Genomic DNA, 17,500 nt, shown 5'->3' on the forward strand with positions numbered 1-17,500 from the left:
CGCTGTCGTCAGACTGTCCCATCTATCGACGGACATATCTATCGTGGCACGAAACTCCAGGTGGCCCCAGTCTCTCTCTCTCTCTCTCTCTCTCTCTCTCTCTCTCTCTCTCTCTCTCTCTCTCGTCTATGGGGGTCACCAGCACCAGAATTCGGTGGGGTCTGGGGTCCGTCGCGCGCGAGACATCTGAAGACCACGAGACACGCCTGAAGACCACCACGAGACACGCCTGAAGACCACCACGAGACACGCCTGAAGACCACCACGAGACACGCCTAAAGACCTACCACGAGACACACCTGAAGACCACGAGACACACCTGAAGACCTACCACGAGACGCTTCTGAAGACCACGAGACACACCTGAAGACCACGAGACACCCCTGAAGACCACGAGACACACCTGAAGACCACGAGACACCCCTGAAGACCACGAGACACACCTGAAGACCTACCACGAAACGCGCCTGAAGACCACAACACACACCTGAAGACCACGAGACACCCCTGAAGACCACGAGACACACCTGAAGACCACGAGACACACCTGAAGACCTACCACGAAACGCGCCTGAAGACCACAACACACACCTGAAGACCACGAGACACACCTGAAGACCACGAGACACCCCTGAAGACCACGAGACACACCTGAAGACCACGAGACACCCCTGAAGACCACGAGACACACCTGAAGACCTACCACGAAACGCGCCTGAAGACCACAACACACACCTGAAGACCACGAGACACCCCTGAAGACCACGAGACACACCTGAAGACCACGAGACACACCTGAAGACCTACCACGAAACGCGCCTGAAGACCACAACACACACCTGAAGACCACGAGACACACCTGAAGACCACGAGACACACCTGAAGACCTACCACGAGAGACACCTGAAGACACCACGAGGGGGAGGGTGAGCGGGGGGTCTCGAAGTCGACCTGAGGGGACGCTTCGAGATCCCGATACTCAACAGGAGAGAGAGAGAGAGAGAGAGAGAGAGAGAGAGAGAGAGAGAGAGAGTCTGTAGTGTCATGGTTGATAAGGAAGGAGGAGGGAGGAGGAGGAGGAGGGGGGAGGTGTGTATTCCGGAGGAGTGGGAGGGGGGGAGGGGGGGGGACGACGACCGCCCTCTCCCTCCCCCCCCCCCCCCCCCCCAGCCCTTCACCCTTATCTCTCTCCCTCAGATAAGAAGGATGCTTAGGATGGTGTGTGTGTGTGTGTGTGTGTGTACACCAACATTAACACCTTGAGGGAGAGAGAGAGAGAGAGAGAGAGAGAGAGAGAGAGAGAGAGAGACAGACAGAGACGACCCGATTGTACCCGGTGAACAGCTCAGCTGGTTCCGGCCCCTCACGCCCCCCCTCTCTCTCTCTCTCACCAGGAGGGTCTGATGTGGGTTACGCGGGGGGGCGCCGCCCCCCCTCCCGGTCACCTCCATGCGCGGAGGGGAAGGGGTGATGGGAGGCGTGGGGTCACGGGTCAGCCCCCACCCCTATATGGGAGGCGTGGGGTCAAGGGTCAGCCCCCATCCCTCCTCCCCCATATGGGAGGTGATTTACGCCAATTCAGACTGGAAGCGGAGAAAAAGCGTATGGGTGTATTACGCTGCGTATAGTGATTGGTGGAGTTTGCGTCTCAAGGGCCTTCCTATATACTTATAACGGCAATATATATATATATATATATATATATATATATATATATATATATATATATATATATATATTTATTTATTTATTTATTTACTTTGCTTTGTCTCTGTCTCCCGCGTTTGCGAGGTAGCGCAAGGAAACAGACGAAAGAAATGGCCCAACCCACCCCCATACACATGCATATACATACACGTCCACACACGCAAATATACATACCTATACATCTCAATGTACACATATATATATACACACACAGACATACACACATATACACATGTACATAATTCACACTGTGTACCTTATGTGTATATATATATATATATATATATATATATATATATATATATATATATATATATATATATATATATATAGGCGACGTGTGAGTGTGAAGAGAGGCGAGTGCTAAGTGCATTTCAAGCCTTGGAGGGGGGGGAGAGGGTGATGGGGGGTTGTTAGGGGGGTTGTTGAGGTGGGGGGGGAGATGGGGTTGCAGCCACAGATAACCTTATCGACCACTTATCTCCGTTGACAGTGCCGGGGTCGAGGGTCGAACACACACACACACACACACACACACACACACACACACACAACCTCAAATCAACCTTTTTTGGCTTGGCTTGCACACAGATGTGTTGTTATGGTTTGTTGACAGGTTAATGTGGTTGGTACAGGGAGGGAACCGTGTGTGGTACAGGGAGGGAACCATGTATGGTACAGGGAGGGAACCGTGTGTGGTACAGGGAGGGAACCGTGTGTGGTACAGGGAGGGAACCATGTGTGGTACAGGGAGGGAACCATGTGTGGTACAAGGAGGGAACCGTGTGTGGTACAGGGAGGGAACCGTGTGTGGTACAGGGAGGGAACCATGTGTGGTACAGGGAGGGAACCGTGTGTGGTACAGGGAGGGAACCGTGTGTGGTACAGGGAGGGAACCATGTGTGGTACAGGGAGGGAACCATGTACGGTACAGGGAGGGAACCGTGTGTGGTACAGGGAGGGAACCGTGTGTGGTACAGGGAGGGAACCGTGTGTGGTACAGGGAGGGAACCGTGTGTGGTACAGGGAGGGAACCATGTATGGTACAGGGAGGGAACCATGTGTGGTACAGGGAGGGAATCATGTGTTGTACAGGGAGGGAACCGTGTGTGGTACAGGGAGGGAACCATGTGTGGTACAGGGAGGGAACCATGTATGGTACAGGGAGGGAACCATGTGTGGTACAGGGAGGGAACCGTGTGTGGTACAGGGAGGGAACCATGTATGGTACAGGGAGGGAACCATGTGTGGTACAGGGAGGGAACCGTGTGTGGTACAGGGAGGGAACCGTGTGTGGTACAGGGAGGGAACCATGTATGGTACAGGGAGGGAACCATGTATGGTACAGGGAGGGAACCATGTGTGGTACAGGGAGGGAACCGTGTGTGGTACAGGGAGGGAACCATGTGTGGTACAGGGAGGGAACCGTGTGTGGTACAGGGAGGGAACCATGTGTGGTACAGGGAGGGAACCGTGTATGGTACAGGGAGGGAACCATGTGTGGTACAGGGAGGGAACCGTGTGTGGTACAGGGAGGGAACCATGTGTGGTACAGGGAGGGAACCATGTATGGTACAGGGAGGGAACCATGTGTGGTACAGGGAGGGAACCGTGTGTGGTACAGGGAGGGAACCATGTGTGGTACAGGGAGGGAACCGTGTGTGGTACAGGGAGGGAATCATGTGTGGTACAGGGAGGGAACCGTGTGTGGTACAGGGAGGGAATCATGTGTGGTACAGGGAGGGAACCATGTGTGGTACAGGGAGGGAACCATGTATGGTACTGGGAGGGAACCATGTATGGTACAGGGAGGGAACCATGTATGGTACAGGGAGGGAACCGTGTGTGGTACAGGGAGGGAACCATGTGTGGTACAGGGAGGGAACCGTGTGTGGTACAGGGAGGGAATCATGTGTGGTACAGGGAGGGAACCGTGTGTGGTACAGGGAGGGAACCATGTGTGGTACAGGGAGGGAACCATGTATGGTACAGGGAGGGAACCATGTGTTGTACAGGGAGGGAACCGTGTGTGGTACAGGGAGGGAATCATGTGTGGTACAGGGAGGGAACCATGTATGGTACAGGGAGGGAACCATGTGTGGTACAGGGAGGGAACCATGTATGGTACAGGGAGGGAACCGTGTATGATACAGGGAGGGAACCATGTATGGTACAGGGAGGGAACCGTGTGTGGTACAGGGAGGGAACCATGTGTGGTACAGGGAGGGAACCATGTATGGTACAGGGAGGGAACCATGTGTGGTACAGGGAGGGAACCATGTATGGTACAGGGAGGGAACCATGTATGGTACAGGGAGGGAACCATGTGTGGTACAGGGAGGGAACCATGTATGGTACAGGGAGGGAACCATGTATGGTACAGGGAGGGAACCATGTATGGTACAGGGAGGGAACCATGTATGGTACAGGGAGGGAACCATGTATGGTACAGGGAGGGAACCATGTATGGTACAGGGAGGGAACCATGTATGGTACAGGGAGGGAACCATGTATGGTACAGGGAGGGAACCATGTATGGTACAGGGAGGGAACCATGTATGGTACAGGGAGGGAACCATGTATGGTACAGGGAGGGAACCATGTATGGTACAGGGAGGGAACCATGTATGGTACAGGGAGGGAACCATGTATGGTACAGGGGTGCAAAACGTTCCCTTTACGTACACTCCCCCACCTTCGGAAGCCCACCCTCCCCTCCCCCTTTGCCACCCACCACTACCCACCACTACCCACCCACCTTCTCTCGTTACGCCTTACCCATCAACTTGCCCATCCTACACCCCCTCCCCCCCACCCTCTTGCCCATAGCCCCAGCAGCAAACAGGAGTAACCTATTACCCCCCTCCCGCTCACTTTTGCCCCCTTCTTTTACCCCCTTCCAGAGCTCATCCACCCTGCCGCTCGTTGTGGTGCCCCCTTACTCCCTCCCCTTCCCCCTTACCACCAGGTTACCAAACCTCACCCTCCCCCCCCTTCCTCCTCCCCCTCTCGCCCCCTTCTCCTTGCCCAACTACCACCACCCCCCTCCCTCCCCCCCTGGTTCAGCCCCCCGCCCTGCCCCACCCATCCGGTCACAGGGAGGGGTCGGCCAAGGACTTATGGTAATGAGGGAGGGAGGGAAGGAGGCCTCCTCGTCCGGATCTTCCTTTTCCCTCCACAGATCTTGGACCAGCGTCTGATCGGGGCGCAGTGGGGTTACCTTAACACCACACCACACTGCACCCCACCTCACCCCACCACACCACGCCACAACACCAGCTAACCACACCCCACCCCACCCACACCTCACCCCACACCTCACCACACCACACCTCACCACACCACACCTCACCCCACACCACACCACACTACACCCCACCCCACCACACTACACCCCACCCCACCACGTCACACCACCACCCAACCCCACCCCACCACACCACACCTCACCACACCACACCTCACCCCACACCACACCACACTACACCCCACCCCACCACACTACACCCCACCCCACCACGTCACACCACCACCCAACCCCACCCCACCACACCACACCTCACCCCACACCTCACCACACCACACCTCACCACACCACACCTCACCCCACACCACACCACACTACACCCCACCCCACCACACTCCACCCCACCCCACCACGTCACACCACCACCCAACCCCACCCCACCACACCACACCACACCACACCTCACCTCACCTCACCACACCACACCTCACCTCACCTCACCTCACCTCACCCCACCCCACCACGCCACACCACACCACACCTCACCTCACCTCACCTCACCTCACCTCACCCCACCCCACCCCACCCCACCCCACGCCACGCCACACCACACACGCCACACCACACCACGCCACACCTCACCACACCACACCACACCTCACCTCACCTCACCTCACCTCACCTCACCTCACCCCACCCCACCCCACCCCCACCCCACCCCACGCCACGCCACACCACACACGCCACACCTCTCCCCGAGCCTGCCACACTCCCTAGATTCTTGGTGTGGTTCTTGGGGAGGCGGGGGTCGTGGGGGGCGCGGGATACACTGACCCACGAGGGAGTGGTGGTGTTGGGGCGAGCAGGTGGTCCTCCCTCCCTCCCTCCCTCCCTCCCTCCCTGCCTCTCTCCTACACCAGCTTCCCTCCACTCACCAAGTAGGGGAGGCTTATACCTGGAGGAGTATAAGACTCAGGAGGGGTATAAGACTCAGGAGGGGTATAAGACTCAGGAGAAGTATAAGACTCAGGAGAAGTATAAGACTCAGGAGGAGTACAAGACTCAGGATGATTACAAGACTCAGGAGGAGTATAAGACTCAGGAGGGGTATAAGACTCAGGAGGAGTATAAGACTCAGGAGGGGTATAAGACTGAGGATGGGGAAGTATAAGACTCAGGAGGAGTACAAGACTCAGGAGGGGTATAAGACTCAGGATAGGGAAGTATAAGACTCAGGAAAGGTATAAGACTCAGGATGGGGAAGTATAAGACTCAGGAGGAGTACAAGACTCAGGAGGGATATAAGACTCAGGATGGGGAAGTATAAGACTCAGGAGGAGTATAAGACTCAGGAGGAGTATAAGACTCAGGAGGAGTATAAGACTCAGGATAGGGAAGTATAAGACTCAGAAGGGGTATAAGACTCAGGATGGGGAAGTATAAGACTCAGGAAAGGTATAAGACTCAGGATGGGGAAGTATAAGACTCAGGAAAGGTATAAGACTCAGGATGGGGAAGTATAAGACTCAAGATGGGGAAGTATAAGACTCAGGGAAGTATAAGACTCAGGAAAGGTATAAGACTCAGGATGGGGAAGTATAAGACTCAGGAAAGGTATAAGACTCAGGATGGGGAAGTGCAAGACTCAGGAAAGGTATAAGACTCAGGGTGGGGGAGTACAAGACTCAGGAAAGGTATAAGACTCAGGATGGGGAAGTGCAAGACTCAGGAAAGGTATAAGACTCAGGAAAGGTATAAGACTCAGGGTGGGGAAGTATAAGACTCAGGAAAGGTATAAGACTCAGGAAAGGTATAAGACTCAGGGTGGGGGAGTACAAGACTCAGGAAGGATATAAGGCTCAGGAAATTAGCGAGTACCAGACACATGCCAGTGAGTCTAACTGACACAGATAATGAAGACTCCAACACAGAGTATAAATATTTATTCATTTATATTTATTAATTATTTACGCTAAAGGGGCCGGCAGGTTTTTAGAATCATGGTGTTCTCGTATCATCTCTTGTGCATTGTACGTTGAGGTATTATCAAGGTAAGCTATGAGGCTTCACGTGTACTATGAGGCTTCACGTGTACTATGAGGCTTCACGTGTACTATGAGGCTTCACGTGTACTATGAGGCTTCACGTGTACTATGAGGCTTCACGTGTACTATGAGGCTTCTCGTGTGCTATGATGCTTCACGTGTACTATGAGGCTTCATGTGTACTATAAGGTTTCCCGTATACTATGATTTTTCCCGTATACTAAGATTTTTCCTTTATACTATGAGGCTTCACCTGTACTATAAGGTTTCCCGTATACTATGATTCTTCCCGTATACTATGAGGCTTTACGTGTACTATGATTTTTCCCGTATACTATGATTCTTCCCGTATACTATGAGGCTTTACGTGTACTATAAGGTTTCCCGTATACTGTGATGCTTCACTTACATTCTATGAGACTTCACGTATACAGTATCATACACCATGGTCTCCCATCGGCCATGTTTATATATCACGTGTGTATTGTCTCTCCCGTGTGTATTATCTCTCCCGTGTGTATTATCTCTCCCGTGTGTATTGTCTCTCCCGTGTGTATTATCTCTCCCGTGTGTGTCTCTCCCGTGTGTGTTGTCTCACCCGTGTGTATTGTCTCTCCTGTGTGTATTATCTCCCGTGTGTATTGTCTCTCCTGTGTGTATTATCTCTCCCGTGTGTGTCTCTTCCGTGTGTGTTGTCTCTCCCGTGTGATGTTCCTAAGGGGCTTCCACTAGGAGTGCCAGAGATACGGCTCGTAACCACAACTCAACATCCACTGACACCACCCGTGTATGTGTGTGTGTGTATGTGTATGTGTGTGTGTGTGTACACACTCGCCCCCCCCTTCCACCCACTCTCCTCCCCCCCACACACACATATCATCACCCACACCCACGCTTCTCTCCCTCCCTCCCTCCCTCCCTCCCTTTAACCCAAGAGCCTTTTGAAGACGTTTATTGCTGGTACTGGCCAGCCAGTACTTACGTGACCACTGGAGGATAGGTGTGGGTGTGGGTGGGTAGGTCGCCCGCCCGCCCGCCCGCCCGCGTCCAATCTCACCCACACACACACACACACACACAGTGTGTGTGACCTGGCGTGTTGACCCTCCCAAACCCCAGGGTTCGTCGCCTCCTCCCCTCGGCAGTGTCTGTCGTGTGAGGTGACCTCACCCCAACACACCCTCCCACCCAGATCACCCCAGCCCCCGTCGTCACTGGTGTACGCAGAGAGGGGAGAAGAGACACCCCCCACCCATTCACTGCTGCTCTGACGTAAGCACACGTCACTGTACGCCGTGACGTAGATTGACGTCATCGACCAGCCCAGCCCCTCCCTCCCCTCCAACCCCCCCAAGACAGTGTCGTGTTGTGTTGTCAGCCCAACGCAACATTTTCCTCTCGTGTCGTGAGCTAACACGACAACACTGTGTTTCAAACTCGCCACACCGAGCTGTGTGTACATTTAACACCACCTCCTCCCTCCCTCCCTCCTCCTCCCCTCATCCCCGCCTAGTGTGTTATAAGTTAACACTCCAGTGAAGCGAAACACTAACCCCCTCCGCTCAACACACACACACACACACACACACACACACACACACGCACACACAACACACACACACACAGCTATGGCCACGCGATGCACAGCTCCCACAGTGTTAAATGGCGCAGTGTATATACACCGTGTGGTAATATACACTGTGTGGTATCGTATAATAATGGATGATATATGGTGACTCTACAACGTTCATCTCATAACACAGTCAGAACCGTAAAACCAGACCTCCCCCTCCATCTCTTACCGTAGGTTCAGCCACTGCTAAAGCCGATGGGAACTGAGGAGAAAATGTTTTGTATGAAGTGGAAGCGATTCGTCTCAGTTGCGTACATCCAGTGTAAGGGATTTGGGAGTGCGCGACCACTGGGCTGTATTTTCGCAGTGGACGTCCCAAGACTTTATCCCATTCCTTCGCCCCCCGCCTCCACCTCCACCTCCTCCTCCTCCACCACAAAATAGTGGTGGAGGGGGAGGGAAGGGGAGATATAGATAGATACAAAAAGAAAAAGGAAAATAATCCTTTTTGTCAATGTTGTGTTTGCCAATATATATATATATATATATATATATATATATATATATATATATATATATATATATATATATATATATATATATATATATATATATATTCCAATCTGTTGTCATTTCTGGAATCGTGGCGAATGACGCCAGATAAATATAAATATAATTCACTTTTTTTATCCAAGTTTATTTATTGATTTGACAAAATAAATTGTCTTTTATTCCTTTTTTGCTTTTGAATTCTTGGTTATTTTCTGGTGTAGTGGTGTAGCAGCAGCCACTACGGGCGGCGGCCGGTGGCGCCCCCCCCCCCTGCAACTCACGTCAGAGGGGACCGTCACCGGGGACTTGCAGTGAGTCACCGGTGAGGAGGGCCATGACCTGAGTCAGCCACCGGTGACCTGAGTCAGCCAAGGGGTTACCCACAGTCACCGGGGACGACCTGAGTCAGACGCCGGTGACCTGAGTCAGCCACCAGTGACCTGAGTCACCGAGGAAGGCCTGAGTCAGACACCGGTGACCTAAGTCAGCCACAGACGACCTAAGTCAGCCACCAGTGACCTGAGTCACCGAGACGACCTAAGTCAGTCACCGGTGACCTAAGTCAGCCACCAGTGACCTGAGTCACCTAGGAAGATCTAAGTCAGCCACCAGTGACCTGAGTCACCGAAGACGACCTAAGTCAGTCACCGGTGACCTGAGTCAGCCACCAGTGACCTGAGTCACCGAGGACGACCTAAGTCAGTCACCGGTGACCTAAGTCAGCCTGGCACCAGGAGAAGAACAAATCACACTGGAACAACTCACCTTTCGTTCTGCGCATCTGCGTCGCCTCCAGAGAGGGTGTTCGCTGCTCAGACTTGGCTGGCCGCTCAGGAGTGGGCGGGGCTTGAAAACTAGTGATTACCCCATCGGTTCGAACCCTAGAGAATCCTTGTTGCTGGTCTGTTTAGGGGGTAGGATTATTGTCAATTTCCAAGAGTTCGATCCCCCCCCAAGACAAGAAATATATGTATGTGTAGCCCTCTTAAAAACAGAGGGACGAAATCTGATGGCATACATTTATCGGGTTGGAGTTTGGTAAGGTTTGGTTTCGAACTCATGGAAAAGGGGGGCCCCTCGTGAGGCGGGCGCCCTCTCCTTCATCAGGGACGTCTTCCAGAACCAGAATTGTCCTGGGTTCGAACCGCGGGAGTGGGGGGAAAAGGTGTTCTTTGAGTAGAGGGTTAGAGGAGGAGGAGGAGGACGTGGTATGGGGTCCTCCTCATGTAGTTAGTCGGGTGGTGAAGGGGAGTGTGTGCGTAGCGAAGAGGTAGGTCACTTACCGTAACAGCCTGCTTGGTCAGGTCGTTGTCTGACAGTTCTCCCTCCCAGGACATGGGCCGCACCCTCTGCGTGCCCTGGCGATCCCGTAGGCTCACGCGCGCTGCACGCGCCGCGTCGCACGTCAGGGCCGGCAAGGGGGAAGGAGTGGGAGGGTGGAGGGAGGGAGGGAGAGAGAGAGAGAGAGAGGTGAGAAGAAATGGGTAAACCAAAACTCACCCAAACCCATCCTATTTTCAACAATGACACAAAATTTATATATATTTATATGTATATATATATATATACATGGCAATCAATGGAGGGGACAAAATTAATTGCTTATTGTAATACATTTCGTAATAATCACATTTAGATTGCTTAATACATGGCCCTATCAAACCACCTCTGTGGGGGCCCCCGCCCACCACCGCCCACCCACTCCCACCCACCACCCCCCACCCACTCCCCACCCTCCCACACCCCACCCACTCCCCACCCTCCAACCCACCACCCACCACCCCAACCCACCCCGTCATGCCTCTTGACACACCTGACCCATTATGAGGGAACTCATAATATGACTCATATGAGACTAACGTGTGAGGGTCATGAGTTCAGTTCGAATTCAACAGTTTGAACTCATCAGGACCCAGACTGTGAGTCAGGCTCTTAAACTCATCATGGCTCATCTGTGAGGCTGGGACTCATCATTCAAACGCATGGAGACTCACCTATGAGGTCTGACTCACCAGCAGACTCACCGGGACTCACGTGTAAGGTAACATTCGGTCAGTGAACCCATCAATACTCACCTGTGAGGTCAGGTTCATCACGAGACTCATCTAACCACATGTGAGTTTGATACTCGTGAGTGAATCTAGCAAGACTCAGACTCACGCGTGGAAGGTCAAACTCATGTGTGTTGAGACTCATCAGTGAACTCATCAGGACTCGTTCGTGAGGCTCATACTCACCAGTAAACCCATCAAGACTCACTTATGAGGGCCAGACTCGTCAGTAAACCACCAAGACTCACTTAAGAGCCCCCAGACTCACTTAAGAGCCCCCAGACTCACTTAAGAGCCCCCAGACTCACTTAAGAGCCCCTAGACTCACTTACAAGCCCCCAGACTCACTTAAGAGCCCCCAGACTCACTTACGACACCCCAGACTCATGAATACAGCCATCAGGACCCACTTACGGTACTACCCCCCCCGCCCGTACTCATGAATACAGCCGTCATGACTCACCTGTGAGGTCGAGACTCTTAATTTCCATGTCGGTGTCGGATGAGTCTTCCTCCCTCGGGGTGCCGGAGGCTCGCCCGTTCTGGGGTGTCTCCTTCGGGGGGTCGGGCCCCCCGCCCTCGCTCTCCCCGCTGCTGCCGCTCCTCTGGCCTGTTGAGGGGAGGAAGGGGAGGGGAGAAGGGGGTTAACTCAGCGCTCGTAAAGGAAGGTCAGTACTCACTCACTCACAGTGGTGAGTAGTATACTTACTCAGTACTCACTCACTCAGTCACAGTGGTGGGTAGTATACTTACAGTGGTGAGTAGTATACTTATTCAGTACTCATTCACTCACTCACAGTGGTGAGTAGTATACTTACTCAGTACTCACTCACTCACTCACAGTGATGGGTAGTATACTTACTCACAGTGGTGGGTAGGTCTTACTCACTCACCCACTCACTCACAGTGGTGGGTAGTATATTTACTCACAGTGGTGGGTAGGCCTTACTCACTCACCCACTCACTCACAATGGTGGGTAGTATAGTTACTCACAGTGGTGGGTAGGTCTTACTCACTCACCCACTCACTCACAGTGGTGGGTAGTATATTTACTCACTGTGGTGGGTAGGTCTTACTCACTCACCCACTCACTCACAGTGGTGGGTAAGTCTTACTCACTCACCCACTCACTCACAGTGGTGGGTAAGTCTTACTCACTCACCCACTCACTCACAATGGTGGGTAGTATATTTACTCACAGTGGTGGGTAGGTCTTACTCACTCACTCACTCACTCACAGTGATGGGTAGTATATTTACTCACAGTGGTGGATAGGTCTTACTCACTCACTCACAGTAACCTAACCTAACCTAACCTAACCTACCGGAGGGGAGGAAGGGGAAGGGGAGAAGGGGGTTAACTCAGCGCTCGTAAAGGAAGGTCAGTACTCACTCACTCACTCACTCACAGTGGTGGGTAGGTCTTACTCACTCACTCACTTACTCAGTGATGGGTAGTATATTTACTCACAGTGGTGGGTAGGTCTTACTCACTCACTCACAGTGGTGGGTAGTATATTTACTCACTGTGGTGGGTAGGTCTTACTCACTCACCCACTCACTCACAGTGGTGGGTAGTATAGTTACTCACAGTGGTGGGTAGGTCTTACTCACTCACTCACAGTGACCTAACCTAACCTAACCTAACCTAACCTAACCTAACCTAACCTGACTAGTAGAGGTTAACGTTATGGTCCTTGAGCACGACGGTACGTCGTGCTCAAGGGTCGTACCGTCGTGCTCAAGGATCGTACCGTCGTGCTCAAGGGTCGTACCGTCGTGCTCAAGGGTCGTACACCGTCGTGCTCAAGGGTCGTACCGTCGTGCTCAAGGGTCGTACCGTCGTGCTCAAGGATCGTACCGTCGTGCTCAAGGGTCGTACCGTCGTGCTCAAGGGTCGTACCGTCGTGCTCAAGGATCGTACCGTCGTGCTCAAGGGTCGTACCGTCGTGCTCAAGGGTCGTACCGTCGTGCTCAAGGGTCGTACCGTCGTGCTCAAGGGTCGTACCTTCGGGCTCAAGGGTCGTACCGTCGTGCTCAAGAAACACACAAGACCGCCCCACACCCCACTCTGTGCTCCCCTCCCTCTCTCCCTCCCTCTCTCCCTCAAGACGCAACCACACCTCCCACATCCCCACCCCCCCTCCCCCAACATGACCACCCAGTGACCCCGCGGGGGTCAGCCTCTCCCAGGTCACAACCTCAGCCCCCCCGTAGTAATGGGACGAAACCATCTCAGGGTTGGTGTGGGAGCCACGGTGTGGTGGTGGTGGTGTGGTGTGTGGGAGACACGGTGTGGTGGTGGTGGTGGTGTGGTGTGTTGGTGCAGGCGATGTGATGGTGTGGTGTGGAGGTGGATCATGGTGGACGGGGGAGGGGAGATCCCACACACACACACACACACACATACCCACACACACACACACACACACACATACACACACACTCCCTCCCTACTCCCTCCCTCTATCCCTCCCTCCACCTAACCTGCCTGCTGGCCTGCCTCCTATGTAAGCCTCTCGTTCCTCATAGATTCACCTCCCTCATGCATGTCTCTCCTTCCTTCCCTCACAGGTCATCCGCCTCACGCCCCTGCCCTCCTCTCAGGTCATCGCATCGTCTCGCAACACCCGTGGCGGGAGGGAAGGAGGGAGGGAGGGTTGGGGCGGAGGAGGTGAGCAGGGAAAGGAAGGAGGGAGGGGGAAAAGGGGGAGGAGGGGGAGAACTCATAAAGTGGCATTTGTCCGAGTAAAGACATCTCTCTCTCTCTCTCTCTCTCTCTCTCTCTCTCTCTCTCTCTCTCTCTCTCTCTCTCTCTCTCTCTCTCTCTCACACAAGTGATGGCAAGGTCATGAGAAAGAATGAGGAATGACAACGGTGGCATCAGCTTACATGAGGGTTGTGTGTGAGGTGAGGTGGGGTTGGGTTGGGGTTGGGTTGGGGGGTTAGTGGGTCGTTGTAGGTAAGGGGGAAGGGGTGAGGGGTCTGTCTGGCTCGGGGGGGATGAGGGGGGGAGGGTAGGGGGATAGGGGTAGGTTACTGTCCAAACTCCAAAGTCGTGTGTGTGTGTGTGTGTGTGTGTGTGTGTGTGTGTGTGTGTGTGTGTGGCGTGTGATAACGAGTGACAGATGGGTGTCGTCCCCCCAGAGTGCGCTGCGGGGGTCATGCCTTTAAAGTATGTATGGCCAGACGCAGTGAAGGAATGAATGAATGAAGTGAAGGAAGGAATGAAGGGGTGAAGGAAGGAATGAAGGAAGTGAAGGAAGGAATGAAGGAAGGAATTAAAGAAGTGAAGGAAGGAATGAAGGAAGTGAAGGAAGGAAGGAAGGAATATGGCGCAGCAACATTAGCTTGCCGAGCATTGCGTGGTGTAGCTAGTGGTTTGTGGTTGGATTGGGGGGCACACAAGCAGCCAGCTCTCGGGTGCAGAAACCAAATCATGTAATAACCCATACAAGAGGGAAAGTGAAGCAACATTGTGGCGTCGGGCAATGAGGAAGGGGTCAAGTTTGGAAGTTAGCCTGGGACAGTTTACAAGTCGGACCGCCTTACGACACTCCACCCTGTCAAGTTAGGACGCAGAGCTAGAACCACTCCACACAAGTACGTTCATGCCCTCGTATATACGTACGTATTATCAGACAGTTACAACGTCAAAAAAGATCCCAATCTGTACTTAAGAGAGATATTGATGTACGCTCCTACAGAACATCAAGTAGAGGGAGGTTTGGGAAGTATGCACCGTATGATACATCCCCTTAAAGGGAGATTTGAGAAGTATGCACCGTATGATACATCCCCTTAAAGGGAGATTGGGAGGTGTGCACCGTATGATACATCCCCTTAAAGGGAGATTGGGTGGTATGCACCGTATGATACACCCCCTCAAAGGGAGATTGGGGAAGTACGTGCCATATGGACCATGGTTCAGAGGGGGGTGAGGGAGATTGGGAAGTATGCACCGTATGATACACCCCCTTTAAAGGGAGATTGGGGAAGTATGTACCGTATGATACACCCCCTTAAAGGGAGATTTGGGTAGTATGTACCGTATGATACACCCCCTTAAAGGGAGATTGGTGAAGTACGTGCCATATGGACGATGGTTCAGAGGGGGGGTGAGGGAGATTGGGAAGTATGCACCGTATGATACACCCCCTTTAAAGGGAGATTGGGGAGGTATGCACCGTATGATACATCCCCTTAAAGGGAGATTGGTGAAGTACGTGCCATATGGACCATGGTTCAGGGAGGGAGGGGTGATTTTCTCCCACAACACAGGCGGGCGGGACAGCGGGTGGGTGCACGCCTTCTTCCCAGCAAGGTTAAACTGTGAGTCAAGTGGAGATGTGAGTTGTATCGATTGGCAGACGATAAAAGCCACGTGCAGAGGGGCGGTTACCACAGCCGATACTGCCTGCTTGTGGGGTAACTGATTACTTCGGGGTGGGTGGGGCAAGAAGGGGTAGGTATGATTCGGTGACCCTCCCAAGGACACTCCAGTACAATGGAAGAATATATATATGTATATATATATATATATATATATATATATATATATATATATATATATATATATATATATGAGAGGCAAGTGTTTTGGGAGCAGCTAAATGAGTGTGTTAGCGGTTTTGATGCACGAGACCGGGTTATAGTGATGGGTGATTTGAATGCAAAGGTGAGTAATGTGGCAGTTGAGGGAATAATTGGTATGCATGGGGTGTTCAGTGTTGTAAATGGAAATGGTGAAGAGCTTGTAGATTTATGTGCTGAAAAAGGACTGATGATTGGGAATACCTGGTTTAAAAAGCGAGATATACATAAGTATACTTATGTAAGTAGGAGAGATGGCCAGAGAGCGTTATTGGATTACGTGTTAATTGACAGGCGTGCGAAAGAGAGACTTTTGGATGTTAATGTGCTGAGAGGTGCAACTGGAGGGATGTCTGATCATTATCTTGTGGAGGCTAAGGTGAAGATTAGTATGGGTTTTCAGAAAAGAGGAGTGAATGTTGGGGTGAAGAAGGTGGTGAGAGTAAGTGAGCTTGGGAAGGAGACCTGTGTGGGGAAGTACCAGGAGAGACTGTGTACAGAATGGAAAAAGGTGAGAACAATGGAAGTAAGGGGAGTGGGGGGAGGAATGGGATGTATTTAGGGAATCAGTGATGGATTGCGCAAAAGATGCTTGTGGCATGAGAAGAGTGGGAGGTGGGCTGTTTAGAAAGGGTAGTGAGTGGTGGGATGAAGAAGTAAGAGTATTAGTGAAAGAGAAGAGAGAGGCATTTGGACGATTTTTGCAGGGAAAAAATGCAATTGAGTGGGAGAAGTATAAAAGAAAGAGACAGGAGGTCAAGAGAAAGGTGCAAGAGGTGAAAAAAAGGGCAAATGAGAGTTGGGGTGAGAGACTATCAGTAAATTTTAGGGAGAATAAAAAGATGTTCTGGAAGGAGGTAAATAGGGTGCGTAAGACAAGGGAGCAAATGGGAACTTCAGTGAAGGGCGTAAATGGGGAGGTGATAACAAGTAGCGGTGATGTGAGAAGGAGATGGAATGAGTATTTTGAAGGTTTGTTGAATGTGTCTGATGACAGAGTGGCAGATATAGGGTGTTTTGGTCGAGGTGGTGTGCAAAGTGAGAGGGTTAGGGAAAATGATTTGGTAAACAGAGAAGAGGTAGTAAAAGCTTTGCGGAAGATGAAAGCCGGCAAGGCAGCAGGTTTGGATGGTATTGCAGTGGAATTTATTAAGAAAGGGGGTGACTGTATTGTTGACTGGTTGGTAAGGTTATTTAATGTATGTATGACTCATGGTGAGGTGCCTGAGGATTGGCGGAATGCGTGCATAGTGCCATTGTACAAAGGCAAAGGGGATAAGAGTGAGTGCTCAAATTACAGAGGTATAAGTTTGTTGAGTATTCCTGGTAAATTATATGGGAGGGTATTGATTGAGAGGGTGAAGGCATGTACAGAGCATCAGATTGGGGAAGAGCAGTGCGGTTTCAGAAGTGGTAGAGGATGTGTGGATCAGGTGTTTGCTTTGAAGAATGTATGTGAGAAATACTTAGAAAAGCAAATGGATTTGTATGTAGCATTTATGGATCTGGAGAAGGCATATGATAGAGTTGATAGAGATGCTCTGTGGAAGGTATTAAGAATATATGGTGTGGGAGGCAAGTTGTTAGAAGCAGTGAAAAGTTTTTATCGAGGATGTAAGGCATGTGTACGTGTAGGAAGAGAGGAAAGTGATTGGTTCTCAGTGAATGTAGGTTTGCGGCAGGGGTGTGTGATGTCTCCATGGTTGTTTAATTTGTTTATGGATGGGGTTGT

At 51.9% G+C, this 17,500-nt stretch overlaps 1 protein-coding gene across 4 annotated transcripts in view; it reads right to left on the reverse strand.

The window, feature by feature from the left end:
* Positions 1–17,500, reverse strand: part of LOC139751469 (nuclear hormone receptor FTZ-F1 beta-like) — a 515,727-nt gene that overhangs the window by 275,605 nt on the left and 222,622 nt on the right. For all 4 annotated transcript variants that reach the window (XM_071666907.1, XM_071666905.1, XM_071666906.1 and 1 more), the window contains 2 exons: positions 11,639–11,785; positions 10,408–10,508 (listed from right to left, as the gene is read on the reverse strand). In XM_071666907.1, the coding sequence (XP_071523008.1) occupies positions 10,408–10,508; positions 11,639–11,785 (248 nt within the window). The remainder of the gene's footprint in view (positions 1–10,407; positions 10,509–11,638; positions 11,786–17,500) is intronic.

Source organism: Panulirus ornatus, chromosome 11, assembly GCF_036320965.1.
Source record: "Panulirus ornatus isolate Po-2019 chromosome 11, ASM3632096v1, whole genome shotgun sequence".
Taxonomy (NCBI): Eukaryota; Metazoa; Arthropoda; class Malacostraca; order Decapoda; family Palinuridae; genus Panulirus; species Panulirus ornatus.